This window comes from Phoenix dactylifera, chromosome 5, assembly GCF_051530095.1.
Source record: "Phoenix dactylifera cultivar Ajwa chromosome 5, Ajwa_hap1_PhDact_Kaust_v1.1, whole genome shotgun sequence".
Lineage (NCBI taxonomy): Eukaryota > Viridiplantae > Streptophyta > Magnoliopsida > Arecales > Arecaceae > Phoenix > Phoenix dactylifera.
In genome coordinates, this window is record NC_143194.1 from 31,073,531 (window position 1) to 31,094,369 (window position 20,839).

The 20,839-nt window shown below is 39.3% G+C and overlaps 1 protein-coding gene across 2 annotated transcripts; it reads left to right on the forward strand.

Moving 5' to 3' along the window:
• The first annotated feature begins 1,391 nt into the window (after nucleotides 1-1,391).
• LOC103702599 (protein tesmin/TSO1-like CXC 5) lies at nucleotides 1,392-18,739 on the forward strand. Of its 2 annotated transcripts, XM_088722328.2 has the most exons (8): nucleotides 1,392-1,988; nucleotides 2,847-2,954; nucleotides 4,426-4,603; nucleotides 11,419-11,778; nucleotides 12,052-12,155; nucleotides 12,273-12,367; nucleotides 17,403-17,807; nucleotides 18,338-18,739. In XM_088722328.2, exons 1-8 carry the CDS (start codon nucleotides 1,801-1,803, stop codon nucleotides 18,529-18,531), a joined length of 1,632 nt encoding a protein of 543 aa, XP_088578454.1. In that variant the 5' UTR covers nucleotides 1,392-1,800; the 3' UTR covers nucleotides 18,532-18,739. The 2 variants fall into 2 exon arrangements, with proteins under 2 accessions (XP_088578454.1, XP_088578455.1); XM_088722329.2 differs by lacking the exon at nucleotides 2,847-2,954 and having other exon boundaries at nucleotides 1,670-1,988.
• The last annotated feature ends 2,100 nt before the right edge of the window (nucleotides 18,740-20,839 follow it).

The window sequence follows — 20,839 nt, forward strand, 5'->3', positions numbered from 1 at the left end:
TGAAAAGAAGTATCTGCTGCAGCTGTATACCAAAAGCAACAACCCTGTGAATTGGTCACATGTCTCTGTAAATTATTTTAAAGGTTAAGTTGGTGTTCATTATCTTCAGTTTGGTGCTCCTTTAAGCATTTATTCCATGTAAGCTCTCCTCTGGTCCCGTGCATGCAACATGCTTCTGAAATTATGCCACCTTCTGTTAGCCTAAGAGGACTTTAACATTCAAAGATTAAATAATTCATATTACCAAGTAGATGTTCATCTGAAAGTTAATGACCACGTAATCTTGTATGGCCATCTAGATTGTGATCGAATTAAAATAGTAGTATAACAACTCCGAATTTTATCAAAAATGACTAGTCGAAAAGTATATTTTTTGGATTACTTTGTATAAGTATCTAAAATTTTTTCAATGAATAACTGATATAGAATTAAACACACGTCCGTACGAATATTCATTGGACATGATCTAGGTTATACCACTATTTTTGAATTAAATCCATATTACTCCCTTACTCCATCTTGTGGATAACAAGGTCTACCCATGCAATTAACCTGCTGCAAGCTTGGCTGCTGCTATGATTCCTTTCGGGTGTCCCATACATTGTAACTTAGCTATTGCGAGTGGAAGACCAGTCATCGGAAATGAGTTTCTTGTTTAGTTAGCTTGTTTTAAGTCCGCTTAGTTCGATCTACAAATGCCTCATTTCCAAGAACTTATCTTCTGGTCAACCTGGCATTCTAATTCGTTGCAGGGATTAAGGTTGCCAGGTTCCACTACGAGCGTTTCCAAGTGTAGGCAATGATTAGCCAAAAACACTGTTCTTCAAGTTATATTTTAAAGTTAAGTTTGCTATTTATATATAGGATCCTTTTTTTCCCTACTATCTTAATTTCTTTTGTTTTATTAGTAACATAAAGAACGAAGATATCCATTGAAGTCTTCCTGCTGTCGTTGTGCTATCCCTTATCTTCTCTTTCTGGTTCTTCTTCAATTAAGTGTAGCTACGTAACCTAGTGTAACTCGGCGCTCCAGAGTCGTACCCCAATCGCCTGTGTTCTGTGACATTCAATTCCATCCCTACACGTGTCCAGATGAAAACGGCCCTTCACGATGAGAACCAAGTCCGGGTCGTTTGCCCCAGTAATTTTAGCGGGAAGAGCCCGCTGATAATCCTAACCCGTCGCGATGCATCCAAAGGTCGTGATGGAATCAAGCTATGCCATGCGCCCACTTTATCTTTCTTTTATTGTTCCCCCATTTTTAAACCCCCCGTTTTAACGCCTTTTGCAGGCTAATCCGACGGCCGCCCACCCGCCAGCTCCAATCCTACGAATTCGCACCGCACGATGCGTTCACGATATCACATCCGTCCGATCAATTATTGGAATTTGATTTCAAAACTCGAGAGGGAGAGAGAAGGAAGAGCACCCCCCCCACCCTTGGCTTCTCCTGCTCCTCCCTTCCCCTCGAATTTTTTTTTTCCTGCAGAACCCCAAAAATCTCTTCTTTTTCTCCCTTCCTCGCCCACTCCACTCTCCCTCGCTGGATCTCCGCCGCTAGATTCCCTCTCGGACCGCCGGGATCTCCCCGGTACTTTCCTGCTCTCTTGCTCGTGCCGCTCTCCTCTCCGTCGATCTCCCGGCTGCCGCCCGCCCGATCCGAATTCTCTCGGGTTCTCTTCAATTTCCCGCGCTGATGCTGGATTTGATGTTTTCCGGTGGGATTGAGATCTCCTGATCACATTCGTTGGCCTTTTGGTTCGATTTCTTGGTTGCTGGTTTTGGGATTCGGCGGCTGCGATGGAGCAAGGCATTAAATCGGCTGCGCCCGTGCCGTCCGATTTTCCCCCGAAGAAGCTCGCCCGGCAGCTGGATTTCACCGCGGCGCATTGTGGAGCGCCTGGGGCGGGGGGACCCGTGGCCCTCGAGCAGCCGTCGCCGGCGTCGGTGCCGCTGCCTGTGTCTCGCCACTCGATTCCGGCGTCCGTGTGAGTTATTTTTTCTCGTGATTTTGTTTGATTCTCGAATTCGAAGTTGGGGCTTTGATGCTTCTCGATTCATGGTCTTGGATTTAATCAACTTTGGGTCGCCCTTTTTCTCATTTGGTGGGGATTATTTTCCATGATTGCAGTTGTGTTGATAAGATTCCGCTATGTCTTTCGACAATTTCATTTTTGTCCGGGAAATTTGACGCCCGGTTTAAATTTTTTGGAGGTAATAAAGGGGCGCTTTATTTTTCGGTCTTAAGGTTTTTTGGATGATGGGCAGTTGAGATTTGGAAAACTGAGGACTCTATTGTAAATGGAAAACTTGATGATAGTTTCCTCTAAATTTTTGAATTGGGTATCAATTGTGTCACTAAATGGGATTCTTAGATACAAGAGTTCTGGCATGCTTGGTAACTCTTATGCATAAATGGTTTGATCTAAGATTACTTACTATTTATGATTGACTTCCCCTTTTTTCCTGATGCTAGTTCTTGTTGCCAATTTTGGTTGTTAATATCCAATCTTACTTTAATTGTCGAATAAATTAATTTTCTTAAAGTTTAAAGTTGAAGTACTGTTGGAGTACAATGATTATTCCATGACAATCCAATAATCTTCATATAATTCAGCCCATATGTTCTTGGAAACATGTCCAGATTTGGGAGGAAATTATGAATTTACTGATGCTTCCCTGACAATTCACGAATCTTCATAAGAAATTCACTCCATATGTTCTTGGAAGCATGACATGCATGGATGAAACATGGTTCATTTTCTGAACGTTTGTATTCAGCAGTGTGATTATCTATCCAAATTCTACCTGTTAGTGAATGTGAGTACCTGTTTTTCTATCTTCAGGAAGCCAGAGTCCCCAATATCAAGACCACTGCCAATATTTGAGGCTAAAGATGGTACTCCAAAGAAACAGAAGCAATGCAATTGCAAAAACTCAAGATGCTTGAAGCTGTAGGTGCTATTGCCCCCCTCCCCACTTCTTTTGTGGAGATATTGTGTTTACAGTTTCTATTTTCCTTCTTGGCTCCAGCATTTCTCTCATAAACATCTTTGTGTGAAATAAGCGTATCATGATAAACTCATTTATTGTTATTGAGGGCTGTCTTTGAACGAACCTAATGCTGGAACCTAGTATACCATTTGTCCATGAGGATTGTAAACATGCTTTTGTCTTTTCATGCAAAAATTGGCTATGTGATGGCAGAAGATAAGCCCATACTGATGGCTGTAGTTGACGTTGAGGTGAGAAAGTAAACAAGATGGAAATTGCATTGCTGCTCTAGCTTGTGGAAGATAATTTATTCGTAACGGAAACAATTTATGTGTAATTTGATCAAGTCAGAAGCTTGTTAAAATCAGCAATCGATATATAGATATTAACAATATGTAGTTTGTAAATATGTCTCCATGATAAATTCTATATATGGACTTTTAGATAACTCCTTGTTTGATAGTGCTTGGAGATTTTGGCACGTGGATGTCAATAATAAACAAAACCTGATTATATGATTTGATTAGTGTTTTGGATTGGGTTGAATGCATTGGTGACAATAAATCGATGTTTGAGGCTTGGCATGGAGTGCTAAGACTTGACCTGCATTCATCTCAAATATCTTGAGATCAACATTCAAGGGAAGTGCAAGGATGGAGAAACATTTTAGTACAGGTGCAGGTTACTTTTTGTGCCTAGTTGAGCTAGAAAAAAGTTATTTGGGTTTGAGTCAGACATGCAATTTGGTCCTGTAATTCTTATTTGGGGTCCTAAACCCAGGGTTTGTCTCAAATTTAATTGATTGTGTTTCTGGAAGAAATAGGTTAAACTGGAGTTGACCAGACATGTCTGAAATAACATAAATCGTTTGGTGTAACTCAGAAAAGTGGGGCTGAATCAAAAATTACCCGAACCCATTAAGTCAATGAGTTGCTTTAGGTTTACATTCGAGAAATTGAAACAATTTTGATAGTGCCTGAGACTCTAGGTCAAGTTGGAGTTAGACAGTTGGATGCAGCCTGGTTCATTTGCTTACTCTATTGCTTTTCTATGGAGAAAGTAAGAGTCAGACACAAAAGGGAGAAGGGGTACTACAGTTTTTTTTTCTTTTTTGCAGTGAGGCAGAGAGCAAAGTTGAAGAGTAAGACTATGTAATTTAGTATCAGTTACTTATTTGTTTTAGTGTCTTTGTAAGTTATTAATGTCTAATTTTTCACTTGGGGTGCCTAACCTGCTCCAGAAGCTTTATCTCATATCCCTTTTTTATCTATACCTGGGTTTCTATACTTTCACATGATTGTCTTGTATTATGTACCCTGATTTCCATGTATCAATGAAAAAATATTCGATTTATTAGCTTACTTCTATTCAAAGTTGTTACTCTTACCTGCTCTTCCTTTCTCCTAATTTAAATTTTAATTATTCATGCAGGTATTGTGAGTGTTTTGCATCTGGGTTATATTGTGATGGTTGCAACTGTGTAAATTGCTCTAACAATGTTGAGAATGAAGCTGCTAGGCAGGAAGCAGTTGAAGCCACTTTAGAGCGCAATCCAAATGCATTTAGGCCTAAGATTGACAACAGTCCACCTGCAAACCGGGACAATAGGGTATGCATTTATTCTTTGATTGGAACATATACTGGCAGTCATATATGTATATATGGATGTATATGTGGATGCACGCATGCACGCACGCATACATGTATCTTCTTACAACATTCATATCATTACATGCTTTCATATATTAAGATTTCCATGTGCTACTTACTCATAATGCATATGTAGTATCTAAATGTGTAGTGGCAATTCATTTTATTGATTACAAATTATTGCATCATGGAAGCTTTAAATTATTGGTACAATTTACATTTTCTTTATCCTTTTATATGTACTCTGTCCTGAGCAACGAAGATTTGGGCCCAGCTTGCTTACCTCTGAGTAGGGTAATAGGAATATTGGCCATTACATGCAAACCTCACCTTATGAAGGTTCATGAAGTTGTTTATTTCATTGCTTAAAAAATTACATATTGAGGCTAACCTCACCTCATTGTTTGCCTCCATTGCGCTCTTCAAAGATGCCTTGATGTTCTTTACAATATGAGTCATATCACATGAAGAAGCAAGTGAAAGCACACACCTTGTGTGCATCTTTTTTTCTTTTTTTTTCCTGCGGGGGGGGTGGGGGGTGGGGGGGGCTACATTTCACACAAAGTTTATATTGTATGCAACTCCAAGCCTCGGTATGGCAAGGTATGTGAGTGAGTCTAATTTTAGTACTATGGCTTCTGTCAATATAGGTCACCTACAATTGTTGTAAATGAGTAATTTGAGTTGGAAGTATTTCTAAAATGCTCCATGTTCCTGATATGACCTTGTCACGACTCATGAGATGAAATGTAGGGACCATGTTTTATTTTATTCACATTATTATCTTTGTTTGCTCCACCAATATTTCAGTCTGGTCTCAAGAGTTTTCTAGATGCCAACCATCAAGTTTTACTTCGAAATTCTATGGGTATTTCACTAAATCGTTTGAACTTAGTTTTTGTGTAGAAGTTTCAAAGATCAATGCTTCTATGCCAAAATTTAACTTGTGTAATAAGGATAACAAGGTAAAACAGAGAAGATAATAGAAACATAAGAAAGAAGGTGGCCTATTCAGGGCATCTAGGCCTATGCTAGATTTTTTTTTGTGGCATATTAGAATTTCTATCGTTTCTACATATTGAGTTACTGGTCTGTCACCAATTCTTCATAATCTCAAAAAAAGTACACCTAATCAGCCTATGGTATTTAAAGTTTAAAAATTACACAGCATATGGTTTTTTTCCCTATTATACAAGATGTTGAGAAATAAGATGCCACATTTAAAAGATTCAAAGAAGTTTTTTTATGATATACAAGCTTGAAAAATAATTTTTAAAAAATGTCCATTCAATATGGTGGGGGTCATTGCTTCATGCAATGGTAAAAGGCTTGGGATGACAAGCGCAATGGTACGGGTTCAAGTCCTAGTGCAGCCACTTTGTGAAAAAACAAATATGCCATAGGTTAGGTCTGTCCCCAATCTGCCCCTCCCAAGACCCCATATTGTTGGACCAGAACTAGGTAATCTTTTTTCATTTAAGATTGTCAAGCAACTGAAACAACATAAATTAAAGAATAGGGTAATCTCACGTCTCTTTGCAGTAGATGGGGACATTTTGTTTATTTTCTTGCTGATGCTTACTAGCACCCAATGCAAGTTGGTTTCCCCATTTCTCTTTAGGCACAAAAGATGTAACCTCTAACATCATCTTCTACTAAAACTCTATGAACTAGTTCTTTATATTTGGAGAAAACATTTCTTTCCTGTAGCTAACATTGCAGCTAACCCATCATCATGTGTCCCTTCATGATTAGATTTTCATGCAAATACATAAGTGAGATGTGGACAAATTACATTGTCTAAGTTGACTCTAGTGGACCAAGGTGTACCGCCATGTTGGAGAACTAAATGACATTCAATATGGAGGACCCAGAAAATACCAAATGTTCCATTTAAGGTGGGAGAACTCAACAGAATGAATGATTTTAGCATGCAAAAAATGGCAAATCCATGTGAAATTGACAATAGATGAGCAAATAGAATGAAGATCCAAAGTGTTCTGCAGTATGAAATGTAGGACTTTGAGATATCATGAAAAGGTTGGTTACCAGAACACATTGTAGGAATTGAAGATGCGACCACTTCTATTAGATTGGGCTTGAAATAGCTTTTCGATACAGTTCAAATCACTAAAATAGAAGAGTTTAAGGGGTCATTTCCTTGTATGTGAACTTTTTCCTCATCTTCTACTAAAACTCTATGAACTAGTTCTTTGTATTTGGAGAAAACATTTCTTTCCTGTAGCTAACATTGCAGCTAACCCATCATCATGTGTCCTTTCATGATTAGATTTTCATGCAAATACATAAGTGAGATGTGGACAAATTACATTGTCTAAGTTGACTCTAGTGGACCAAGGTGTACCGCCATGTTGGAGAACTAAATGACATTCAAAATGGAGGACCCAGAAAATACCAAATGTTCCATTTAAGGTGGGAGAACTCAACAGAATGAATGATTTTAGCATGCAAAAAATGGCAAATCCATGTGAAATTGACAATAGATGAGCAAATAGAATGAAGATCCAAAGTGTTCTGCAGTATGAAATGTAGGACTTTGAGATATCATGAAAAGGTTGGTTACCAGAACACATTGTAGGAATTGAAGATGCGACCACTTCTATTAGACTGGGCTTGAAATAGCTTTTCAATACAGTTCAAATCACTAAAAGAGAAGAGTTTAAGGGGTCATTTCCTTGTATGTGAGCTTTTTCCTTTTAATGATAACACCTGATTCTCTGCAAAACAGGTTTTATGAAACATAGGGGGATTCTTTTCCTCTAAACATTTTTCAGGTTTTATTACTTTGAGTTTCAATGTAGCAGATTTTATTATAAGCAGGCAAAACAAGGGTTGTTGTAAACCTCAATGGCTCATTCTTTTTGGGTTTTCTGTAAATCTGTTTAACTAAAAGTTGTCAAGAAAACAACCCCTAGATGATACTAAGGGTCTTAATTATAATTGATGGTTAGGATTATTTTGACTCTGGATCAGCTTTCTTCTTGAAACTTTCATGACAAACATGAGTTCTCTTTAGAAAATTTGGGGAGAATTCAGTATCCTTGGATTGTTGATGCTTTAGCATTCTTAGTAGGGGTGGCAATCGGGTCGGGTCGGGTCATAAACGGGTCGGGTCACATGCAGGTCGGGTCAGAAAATCATAAACTTAAATCCGACTTGTTCATTAAACAAGTCAGAAATTACAACATGAACCTGTCATGTTTAATAAACAGGTAACTCGACCCGATCCGTTTAACCTGTTTAATAAACAGGTAACCTGTTTGCCCAACCCGATCCGACCTGTTTAACCTGTTTACCCAACTCGATCTGTTTAACCTATTTAACCTGCCCAACCCGACCTTTTTAGACCTGTTTAGATCCGTTTAACCTGTTTAGATCTGTTTAACCTGTTTAACTCGTTTAACCTGTTTAAACTGTTTAACCTGTTTAATCTGTTTAGACCTGTTTAACCTGCCCAATAGTTAAACGGTTTAAACGGATCAGATATCTAAAATCCGTATCCGACCCAATTAATAAACAAGTTAAACGGGTCGACCGGTTTACGACCCGAACCTGTTTAGGCCAAACCCAAACCTGTTTATGGCGGGTCGAATACGGGTCGGGTTGGTGGGTCGGGTCATATTTTGCCACCCCTAATTCTTAGTAGCATTGAATAGGGGTGGCAATTTATGACTCAACTTGCCAACCAGATCTGCTTTAAATAGGTTCAGGTTTGGTATAAACGGGTTCCGGTCATAAATGAGTTGACCGGACCTAACTTGTTTAGTAAATGGTTTGCGTTCAGGCTTAGAGTTATGACCTATTTAGCCCATTAGACACATTTAATAGTTGGTTTCGATCACGGGCCATCCTATTTAAGCCATTCAAGGCATGCTTAACCTATTTAAGACCCATTTAACTCGTTTAAGACATGTTTAACTTGATTCGACCCATTGATTAGACGAGTTATCTGGGTCGATGTACCTATTTAATAAAAAGGCCTGGTCTAGGGTTTGGATTTTGACCCATTTAATAAATGGTTTGGGTTTGCATTGACATGTTTTCGACCCAATGCATTTGACATGACCCATATCCAACCCTGTCCAACCCGATTGCCACCCCTAGTGTTGATTCTTTCAAGTCATTGTTGAATATAGTGATTCCTAGTTCTTCATCTGTCAGTCTCTAATCTATCATTCTAATGAATTTTATATTTGAGGGTAAACTTTCATTAAGAAATTTTTATATTTAAGATTGTCATTTCTAGTTATTTGATTAACTCTTGCATATAAGTAAGGCAATTCTAGGGCAGATTTTTCTATACTTGTCTGGAATAAGATGAGTTTGAATCATGCCTCACTTATGTCCACCCTGTTCTACTCTCTTTTACCTTCTTTCTGTTCAACCCTTTTTTTGCTTTCTAGTGTATTAAATTAACTCAGTTTGGTACTGCAGATATTCAATTGAGTTTTCAGTCCCTTTTTCTGAAATTCCATGTATCTTCTCATTATGATGCAAACTTTAGTGTATACCGATTCTTTCCTCCTTTATGCATTGTATTTCCATTCAAATTCCTTATAATTCTCTTCTCTGTTCAAATTATTTGTCAAATGCACATTGCTTTTAGTTTGCCACAACCATCCATTTTTGGCTAAACCTATATATGATTGTAAAAACCTTATACCCTGGGTATAGCAGCCACTTGAGAACTTTGTTGCTTCTTTGCTCAGGTTCTCATATACCTCAACACATGCCATTACTACTATTTATCACTCTAAACCATTTTTAATCTGTAATCCTTTCAGTTTTTCCTTTTTAGATTATAGTAATCTTGATAAAATGACACTTATAACCATTGCTTCCTTGTTCCTATTGACAATTATACCTCCATTTTCTCTTGCTTTGTCTAACTTTAGTCCCATCATAGCTTCTGCTTTATAACTCATTTGATTGCTAACCAAGTGTCAGATGATTCAAATTATTCTTTTCTGTTGCACTATTGTAAATATATTTCAAAGAACAAAAGTTCCGACATTAGTGTATAAGATGTCTTGATCTTTCAAACTGAATGCTAATTGAGAAAATTTTGCACATGTTGCCTGGAATTTGGGAATTTTTTTAATAATATATGGGAATACTATAAAAAATTAAGTTTCTTTTTAATTTTGCTTGTTTGATGATATAATTGTGATGTGCACTATAAAGGTTGCCTGTATGCTAAACTTCTTTTAAACAGGAGTGTCAAGTTCTCAAGAGTTAATCTGAGACACTTAAGAATCAACTAGACTGCTTTCTTTTTGGCTATTGGTTTAGTGAAAAAAGATTAATTTACTTTGTGAAGAATGATATTACTGGCGTAATTTAGAGAGTTTTTTGTGGTGTAAAATTAAAAATTAACAACTATGCATCGCTAATATTTATTTCCTAACCATAGGCTCGATTTGGAATTTATTTTCCATATATATGTATTTTCACTACACAAGGCGAGCTCCCCGTTGAGTTCCTCAACTCTAATGTTCGTCATTACATTGCCAATGTATGACGCCCAGTCTCATCTGACATCAGAGTTGTCCTACTAAGCCACCGAAAGTACTTCGATTAGGAGAGCACAATGACACCAGTGACACCACAGCACCCCTAATGTGCTATCATAATTGTGAATCCAGCCCTGTTCGTTCTTGATTCCTGTATTACAACTCTCTGCCCTAACTCTCCTGTCATGTGTAACCACAGGTGTGCAAACATCCTGTCCCAGCATTTTACACTCATGTCATTGTGAATATCAGCACAATCCATCACTTGTTTAGTCAGAAGCATCCATCTCTTTGACTTCCTGCAAGGCCTGTGCCTTACTGGCTATAGGCAGATTAAGAAGGTTATGGGCAGATTAAGAATTTGAATCTGCTTAAATTTTGAACTCATCAAGTACACTAAGCTGATGTCAGGGGGGAAGAAGAGGATCTAGCAAGCATAGTCTTTCTTTTATATTAGGAGCACATAAATAAGATACTAAGCATGGTCTGCCGTACCGGTCCGTACCGGCTTGTACGGGCTGGTACGTACCGGTCCGGCCTGGGACCGGTACCGGATCAGCGTGGAATCCGATACCGGTAGTTTATTGTTGGAGAACCGGTTCGGACCGGTACGGGACCGATTTGGACCGGTACGGGACACCATCGGTACGCCGGTATGGGACTGGTTCGGACCGGTACGCCGACCGGTACCGGTACGGCGGACCTTGATACCAAGTGTTAATTCTTAAGGAGAGAATTATGACTATCTACCTCTTGCAGGTGGGCCTGCAAAATGCATACAGGGGCTGTGCCAATCTATAAGTGCCTATAAACCTGTTTGTTGTAGTTAATTGTTGTTGCTTTTGCCATCTTATGCTAATGCACATGCATATAGATCATTCGTGAGAAGATGCTGTTCGTCAAGATGAGGACCTTTGTTTTCAAATTGATATCATGTAAATTTTATTACTGCATGCTGTTGAGCATGCAAGGAGGGGAAAACAGTGAAAAGAAACAGAGGAAAAATAACTGATATAGAAAAGCAAGCACAATTAGAAAATAAGTTTCTTTACAATTACTGGTATGCAAACATGAGATATGGCTCATTATTTGTTCATTTGCTTGATCCAGAAATTGCCATTTTGTTCAGTTTTTTTTGCCAGACTTTGCTAAATTAGACCACTCTGATTGCATTTGAAGTGAATAAAATCTTTTCATTCTGTTTGCACACTTGTGAAATTAATGTGCCCTTATATGCTAGGAAGAGACAGGAGATCTACCTTTGGTGGGAAAACATAATAAAGGATGCCACTGCAAGAAGTCAGGGTGCCTCAAAAAGTACTGCGAGTGCTTCCAGGCAAACATTCTTTGCTCTGATAACTGTAAATGTATGGACTGCAAAAATTATGAAGGAAGTGAAGAGAGGCGAGCTCTTTTCAATAGTGACATGGGAAACTCCCATTCGTTCATCCAGCAGGCCGCCAATGCTGCATTAAATGGGGCTATTGGATCCTCTGGTTTTGGATCTCCACCAGCATTTAAAAAGAGAAAAAGTCAGGAGCCCCTTCTTCCCCCAACAGTAAAGGATCAATCTGTTCTCAGGCATGGACAATTCCCACAGGTATATTTCTGTAATCATTTTTGCCCCTGCATTGCAAAGTCACAAGTACTTGATGTTTTGGCTCATAAAAAAAATCCTATAGTGCATATGTTGGCAGCTTCTGATCTTTTTCAATCGCCTTGCATTTAAGTTGAAAATGCACAGAGTACAGCTCTTATTTGTTGCCACCACATATGTGGTTATGATGATCAAAATTAAAATTTTTAATGCTTGTGGAGTTTGAACAAGAATGCACAGATTTTAGTGTCACTGACATTTTCTGATGCTTAGTAGGCTAATCATATGAAGACAGCTGGACCTGCTTCTTCTTTTACTTCCAGCTCAGTAGCCCATGCTATTAATCCTAATCTACTAGGATCTTCTAAAGTCACATACAGGTGAGAAACTACCTTGAGATGATCTTAACCTATTAAAATATTTATGATAGCTTGACTTTCTAATCAAAGTTTTCGTTTGTTTTTCAAGAATTAAGTTATTGTTATTTCATTTTGTAGGTCTCCTCTAGCAGACATTGTCCAGCCTGAGGATGTGAAGGAGCTTTGCAAGTTCCTGGTCGTAGTGTCAAGCGAAGTTGCAAGGACATTTGCTGGTAGGTTTGGTAATAATATAACTTTGAGAAAATACAGCATGACCCCCTTAAGTTTTTGTGTTTTGCGCTTAGACGGTCCATGTTTAAAAAGTATCTGGCCCACCAATATTTCATTGCAATATGGTCGTGCCATTCATCTTCCTCATGACGCCATTGATAGCTATGCAAAAATATCCAAAATACTCCCATCCATCTGGTCCCTCTCCTATCACCACCGACTTCTAGCCGCTACATGCCTTCGTGACTGGATTTGGTTGGTTCAGCCTCTTCGGCAACAATAGTGCCTTTAGCTTCTTGACTGCAATTACTAGCTCAACAATAAAAATCTCATTGACAGCAGGGAGGGTGGTTGCTTGAAGATCACCGAACCATCAAGTGGCTTTGCCACAATAATGGCCTCCGTCGCCACCTAGGTGGACGCTCAACTCCGACAAGAGGGGAGAATACCAACATACACCAGGCCATCACCCTCCTCCAAAGGCTGCAACAGCATGCCAAGCCTAAAGAAAAATCCATGCCCATGTCCTCATCAGCGCCAACCTCCACTGTCGACACCGTAAAAAAATTCACACAGGCTCCTTATCAACAACTACTTCCACCATCCCACTGTCTCCACCAGGCTTCTCTCCTTCTGTGCCACCTCCGCCATCGATGACTTCTCCTGTGCCCACCTCCTCTTCTCCCACCTCCATTTCCTTCTCCTCGCCAACCACTGTAGCTCCTTCATTTGTGGCTCCTCCCGAAGCCCCTTCCCGCTCAACTCCCTCCATCTCAACAACACCTGGCTCGAAGCTAATCTATTTCCTGGCCTTGATGCCTTCATTTTCTCCTTCCTTCTTTAGGTTTGCAAGTGTACCATGGTCGTTGCCAAGTGCCGCAAGGCCCGCGGCTCGATCATGCAGAGCGGCGTCTTGTCAAGCATCATCATTTGCACCAATATGGCTTGTTCATATATAAACAATGGGTTCATGAAGGATGTGAGAAAGATCTTTCATGAAATGGTTGAGATGGGTTTGGTTTCTTGGAATTCAATGATCGGAGCTACACATTGATGCATTCGATGATTTGTAGCCAAAGAGAGCAAAGACTTATGTCACATTCTCAAAAAGATATGATGCTAGAAGTGAATGGGAAAGTTTGCAAAGACTAGGAGGTTGTTGAGAGAGGGATGTTCCATCTAGAAAAGAAAGGGAAACATAGATAGGGTCGACGACGGAACGAACAACGAAACTTTACAAAATGTTATAGAAAACACTTTCTGGCTACTGGGCAGGGGTCGAAGCCTTTTGTTCATATCTCTCATCAAAAGGTGCTATTCTATAATGTTTCTTTAGCAGATCCCCCGCTAATCCAAGGGGGAATGGAATACGGGAAGGCGGGAATGACATAGGGAATGGGAGACTTCGAATGGAAAGAACTGTGGAGTAAGAAAGAGGCCAGAATGAGTTGTAATGCAGAATGAGGTATACAGTTTTGTTTTTGGTGACAATTGCAATCCTTCTATTTATCTGGTTTATAAGGTATTAGAAATCCTGGTTCAGTACATGAATTAAGTTCAGATATGTCTAGTTTTCTGCCTAATTTGAAAGGAGTGGCATAATAGCATGTATATGATGTTACTATCACTGAAACAAGGATTGCACGATTTTAAAATAGGAATGCTTTTATGAGCAAGAAGAAAAGGGCCATTCATCATGACAGCTCACTCTTTCATGAAATGGTGAGAAAGTAGTCGGAGGAGGAGTTGAAGGACCAGCCACCAGCAGGAGGGGGATTCGATGTTGGAGGTAGTGGTGGTGGACTAGAGGTGGTAGTGGTGGCACCACCAGCACTAAGAGCGGCGAAGTTGGTGGGAGAGCTGCGGGCATGGAGGGCAATGAGGAAGGTGGTGCTGACAATGGCAACCATGACAATCAGCAAGGTGCTGAAGTTGGGGGTTGATCCTCGCCTTGGAGCAGCCATCTGGATTGCCTAAGATGGGCACCACTCAGACTTGTACTCCACTGCCTTCGCCAGCAGTGCAGGGGTGAAGGCTTCCCGTTTCCGTTCTCCTATTTCACTTTAGATGCCAAGGGCATTTTGATACTTCTAGCAAATTTTAAGACCCACACGATACTCGTGTATCATTTACCGAAGGCTGGTTAACAAAGATGGACAGAAGGGTCACATTGGAACGAAACTAACTTGTTGGGGCACATTGAGATTTTTTGAACATGGAGAAGTGTAAAACAAAAAATTTGAGAGGGTCTTACAGTATTTTTCCCTATAATTATTTATTTATTTTTCTAGGGCACTTGGAGATGAACAAATCAGTTTGGGGCTTTTGTCCAGCCCCTTAGTGCTAATTACCCAATTCTGAGTGACTCAATAGAGTTCTCTCTTATAATTTCAAATTAGATGTTTATTAAGTTGCCAATATTTTCATGAAGTATAGATGAATTGATAAAGTGGAAAAATTAAGAAATTTACTATTGAAATTGTCCATTTGTTTCCTCTCCTTTATATGGTCCACTTTATTATTTTCATTATTGTCTATCATTCCTTTATTCAATTTTTACTCAAGCAAATTGCTGAAAGTATCAAGTGATTCTCCTTTCTTTTCTCTTCCAATATTCAATCCTTACTTTTTTCTGTTGGTTTTGCTTAAGGTGTGACAACGTCATTCTTCTGTATAATGCAGTGAATTGATGTAATTAATTCTTATAAATTTTAATATCAATCATTAGTTAGAATCTCAAAAGATCTTCTATTGCTTTCATGACTTAAATCAAGTTGTAAATCTCATTTGTCCCTTAATCCCTTTCTTTCTCTCTCTCTCTCTCTCTCTCTGTTTTTCCCTTTCAACCTTGAACCTTTTTTTGTCAATTTCTTTGTATCTTCTAAGTTTCCCTGTTCAGCTTATCATCAACTCTGGCAAGTTGCAGCTTCATGTTCACCTTTCAAGAGGGATAAAATGAAAAAGGAAGTGTGTTCATCCAAAAGGGACTAATAATAGATTATTTGACATCGGTAGGGTTCATAAAATTGTTGTCATTGTCGCAAGAATGAACTTCTTGACTGCGAGAATGACATATTCTTGAGTGAGAAAATGATGCTTTAGATATTTATTTGGTTTTTTTCTTTGTTTTCAGCCAGCAACTAATAGGAACATGTTTGATGAAAAGAGAAACAATACTTCAAGTATGCTTTTACCGAAGATCTTAGAGCCTGCAATGCATGGCTACTTGCTATCACTAGGAGGCACAGGGGGCTTGCATAAGCGGTGCAACCTGCTTTGCGAAACTCTAGAGCCTGTATTATTTTGTCAAAGAAGGAAGATGCACATAAACTGAATAGGAAGAGACTTTGCCTGGACTTATGTGGTGAAAATAATGGCTTTTAGGATGATGGTGGCCACTATAATAACTTGAAAAATCTTTTCACAGAAGGTATACAAGGTAGAAGATCAAGGAGCAGAGATTATCTTAGTGTTATAGCCTCCCAATTATCCAGCTTGCCGCCCATATCTAGGGCTGGTAGCAGTTCTCCAGACATGAAAATGAGAAGGTAAATAAATTGATTGATAGAAGTTATGTTTCTGAAAAAAAAAAGAGCTGTGTGGGAAATATGGCCAACATAATGGTGGCATCAATATAAACTTGGGGTAACAATGTGAAGAAGTTGAATATCAGAAAGCAACGCATGGACTTTGTCTCTCTGATTTTGCTCCCCAGCTATTCAGCTTGTTGAAATCCTCCAGCAGATAAGTCCACAGACATGAAGAGGATTGGAAAGCGAAGGTAAATCCAACACCACTAAATTAAGTAGTTCAGTTCACAGAGGAGCAAGGAACATGCCAAAACATGAGGATAGTGTAACTTGACTTTTGAAATATCAAGGGATGACAAGTCCTGGCCAAGAGATAGCCAAGGAGATTCATTTGCAGTTTGAATTGTAAGAGAAGTAGGAAAGAAAGAATAAATTATAGAACTTTCAGATGCCACATGATGGAGGTCCCAAAGTCTGATAAACATGAGGACAATGAATTGCTGAGGTGCAATGTGTGATGCAAAAGGATCAATACTTGAGCCATTCGAGAGGCTTTGAAGGATCACAGCATATGTAGCTGGTGCTAGTACAGCTATCCAGGCTGCTAGTTTAGCTAAATAATGATGGGGTCAAGAAGAGGACTTGGAGAGGGAACTTGAAATCTAGCAACAGCAGGATAAGGTGACGTGCGAGTCTCCCAACTGCTTTTAGTTGACCTCCTTTAGGTAGTCTACCTGCTTATAGCAGAACATAATGAGAAGCCAACTGGGGAATTGACTGGATGAAATGAGACTTGAGGAGAAATAGTCAAAATGGTCTTGCAAGCAATGATCGGAATAATGCATATTTCATAGTTAGGTTTCTAAAGAAAGTATTTGTAATATTGATTGGTTAGCAATTCTCAACAACCTCAATTCATGATATTATGGTTTGCCGTACCACCCCAAACTGCTCGGATTGAGGTGTACCAAGCCGAACCTACAAGGAACTTTATGGAAATAGACAAACACTATGTACAGTTATATGTCTAATCGATATCAAGAAACATTTTTACGGCAAGCTGTGGTTTCTGTTTTTTCTTCAATATCTAAAAGATATGCATGTGGGTGTCTGTATTCTGGAGAGATGCCATAAGTTTTGCCATCTGTCTTGGATGAAATGGCTCCTCATTCTTCTTTTTCTTCTTCTTCTTCCTCTCTCTCTCTCTCCTCTCTCTCTCTGCATGCGCATGCTGCTTGCCTATGTATTTTTTGGTCGAACAAATCTAAGGACTATATTCATGAAACTAGTTGAGTTAGTACTGATTGATTCTTGGTTGAATAGCCAATCAAGGTTTTCTGAAAGAGTTCTTATTTATTACTTAAGCTTGTGATAATTTGAGATAGACTGCTTGTCTTTACCCAAACAATGCGTTGCCATAATTTTATTTTAATGTTTCCCATTTGGTTCTGTTGGCATTCTGATTTAATGAAGCTGTAATTTTAACATCTTATTTTATATATTACAGATCAAAAAGCTCATGAAGAAAAGCCAACAGGGAGGGAAGACCAAACAGATTGCTCCCTTGCCTCATCGAACGAAGACAGCAATGAGAGCCAGAGGGAGCCAGATATTCTAAATGCATCAGTGGATGACCGTTCAAATGGAACTGATGTGAACAAGGCAAATATGGAGGACTCTGGGTCTGACCATGTTGATGAGGCTGAAGGTGGTAGGCCTATGTCACCTGGGACACTAGCATTAATGTGTGATGAGCAAGACACAATGTTCATGACATCCCAGAACAATAGTACATCTTCTAGGTTTTTGTCCAACCAGAATGTATCAGAGGTCTATATGGAGCAAGAGAGGCATGTGTTGATGGGACTCCGAGACTGTCTCCGAAAGCTCATCACATGTGGAAAGATCAAAGGTAAGGCAAACTACTCACTACTCAGTAATACACATGAGATGTGATTATGCATATGTTAACTATTTAATTATCAATATAAGGTCAATGGCTCTCTCATGGATGAGTGGTTCCCAAAATATGATGTCATCGGTCACAGTTATGAACTTTTCACGACTTTTGCTTGTGCGATTCAGAAATTTCAGATGGGGTTTTCGTTGTATGCCATGAAGTGACCTGTGAATTGATGAATTTGGGTGTGTCATTCAAATTTTCATTGGTGGCTGGTTTAAACGAGTGTCCAGATATGAGCTTTATCGCCCCATCCACTGTAATACACTGATTAATATCTAAATCATAACATTATGTAATGGTAATTCTTGAATTGATTTTTAAGTTTGAAACTACTGAAAATGGAAATACCATTTGTATATTTGGTCATTCTTTAATGAATTAAGATCTGTTGTTCATTCATCTTTTCATATTTATAGTTTTTTCTGTTATTTTTGGCAAGTCATGGGAGAACTGATGTGTACTTCCCTATATTGTTGCAGAAGTACAGTACTCATCAATGGCCATGAAATTCGGAACTGCCAATCATCAGGATTCAGTCAGCAAGGTTCCCATGCCAAGTAGTGCAGATGCAAATCGATCTATGAACACAGTATCTGCTTCTGCAAATGGTTCTGTGACTCCAAAAGCTGGACACCGTTCAATGGCAAATGGCGACAGAAAAACTAAAGACTGAGAATTCATAAATGTAGAAAACAAAGCCAAAAGGAAAGGAAAAGAAATTTCACAGCGAACTGCTGCAACCTTATGTATTTTTCTCCAATAGATGCTGTTGGAAGCTTACTGTCAATTGAAACCTCATCGTTTATTAAAGAATAGATTAAGCCCTGCCAGCACAGTTATTTCTTTTCCTGCTAGTGATTAATGTAATATGCGTTTGTGTTTGTCTTTGTGTGCATGTATCTATCTATCCATCCATCCATATTATTCTATAAGGTCTCTGTCAACAAGATGATGCTTTTAGAGTTCCAAGTGCCCTGTTGCGCTTTGTATACTTCAATGTTCTTCGGTTGTGCTGTGGGTCTCAGGTCATACATCCAGGCTGGGTCGACGGCTAGGTTGGCCAAGCCACTAGGGGTTTTCTAAGAATATATCAGGTGGGCCCATACAATTGCAACGTTAGTGAATGTAACTGCTGTTACGGTTTTACGTGCTCGCATGGCAGCGATGCATGGGCTGCTTCTTCACGACAAATGCTGCCCTATTAAGATATAGCTTTATTCAAGATTTTAAATCTTGCAGGATGGGGCTGACCCATTTTTCTCTCAGCCCATTCCGATACTCAAGACAAGGGATATCTTAAGATGTCCGATCGAAATGTTGGAATAGCGCTCGGATGGTTATGTCATGGTATTTCATCTCGGTATCCCTTGAATCCTTGGCTTCAGCATCCGTTCATCACGTCTCATGCTGGCAATCAATGTGTCAAAATGTTTTCCCTGAATAGATTTAGTTTGACCGGCAGGCAGATGTTAAAATAAAATTATTCTTCTTCCTTGAGCAACGTTAAAATATGATTATTCTTTTTAAAATATTTTTCTACAGAAGTTTTCAGATAAAAAGAAACAGCCACTGTAAATTGGACACCAGCGGTTCAAATTGGTGACCGCCGTGCCGCTGTCCCTCTCCTGCTCCTGTGGGCCCCACCTGTCACGGGCTTCGCCCTCGCTAGAGAGTCCTCCGTGTTGCCGCGACCGACCTTTGGTGCGGAGCCGGCGGGGGGGATCAGCGGCGGCCGCCTCGTCCAACGCCGGATAATGGATAAATACGCCGCCGAGCTTCGGTCGGACTTCCTCCGCGTCCTTCGCAGCCGGCGGCGGACTCATGAAGGTTCTCGATTTTTCCCCATCCATTCCTTTTGGGAAAAAAAAGGAAAAAACCTCAGTCGATATAATTTGGTCTCGAGAAAAATCTGTTAAGTATAGAGATGTTTGGACAGAAAAGCTAAATCTTTTGTTCTATTCCTTTCTTCGATCTCTACATTGAAAGAGTTTAGTCGAACTGAGTTGGCCTATAAATAGCATTAAAGTAGTATGCATGTTTATACATCGAATTTTGACCTTGTGTGTTTTAATGACTCGAATTCTTTTTCCTTGTTTGGTGTATATTTGATGCTTATGTCTTGAAGCGGTGTTAATCCTATTTTTTTTTTTTTTGGGTAAACTAATCCTATATATTTTCAGTTCGTTTTAATATGCCAGTGTTGCTGTTGCTTTTTATTAAATTTGCGTAAATTATTGGTTAATTGGTTGGAATTGTATAAATTGGAGGTATGATCAAATTATCCACTCCCTTTGACTGCAAAGATTGAATCAGAAACAGGCATTAGCCCCAGCATTTAAAGTCTCTACCAGCCACAGGTAGTATATTTCGAGTCAATTTTACCCTGGCCAAAGTTTAGGGTTTCAACCTAAATGGTCATCAGGGCGCCGGACAAATAAATGACGGGAAGGAGGAGAAACAACGGCGAGGAGAATGGCAAGGTTGTTGGACCCGATTGGAGATGGTTAGGGTTCTTGCAGGAGGGAGGGGACGACCTTAACGCCCTCTTTTGCAAGCTAGGGGGTGGCACGCGTGAAGGTTAAAGACCATTGCGCATTTCCAGCTACATGGAGCCCACATCAGTTAAACCTATTTTCGGCCAAACCCTGCAACTGGAGTCCACTTGCACTCAGTTACAGATAACCAAACAGGCCCTAAGTAGGATAAAGGAAGACAGCACAGGACAAGATATCGTACCTTATATACATAGGAATAAGGCTCAATAATATTACTCTTAAATATTGATATTATATTTAATGTAATATATGACACAAAATATGCTATAACAAGTCAAGAATAATTGCCATCTTGTGAAGAATTAGATAATTTATTTCAATCTTTCAGTTTATTCCCAAATACTAATCAAACAGTGACTTACCCTATTCCATCCAGGCATCAATAACTTAGGAAAGCTAGAAGTACCTGGCGTAGCTTTCCTTAAT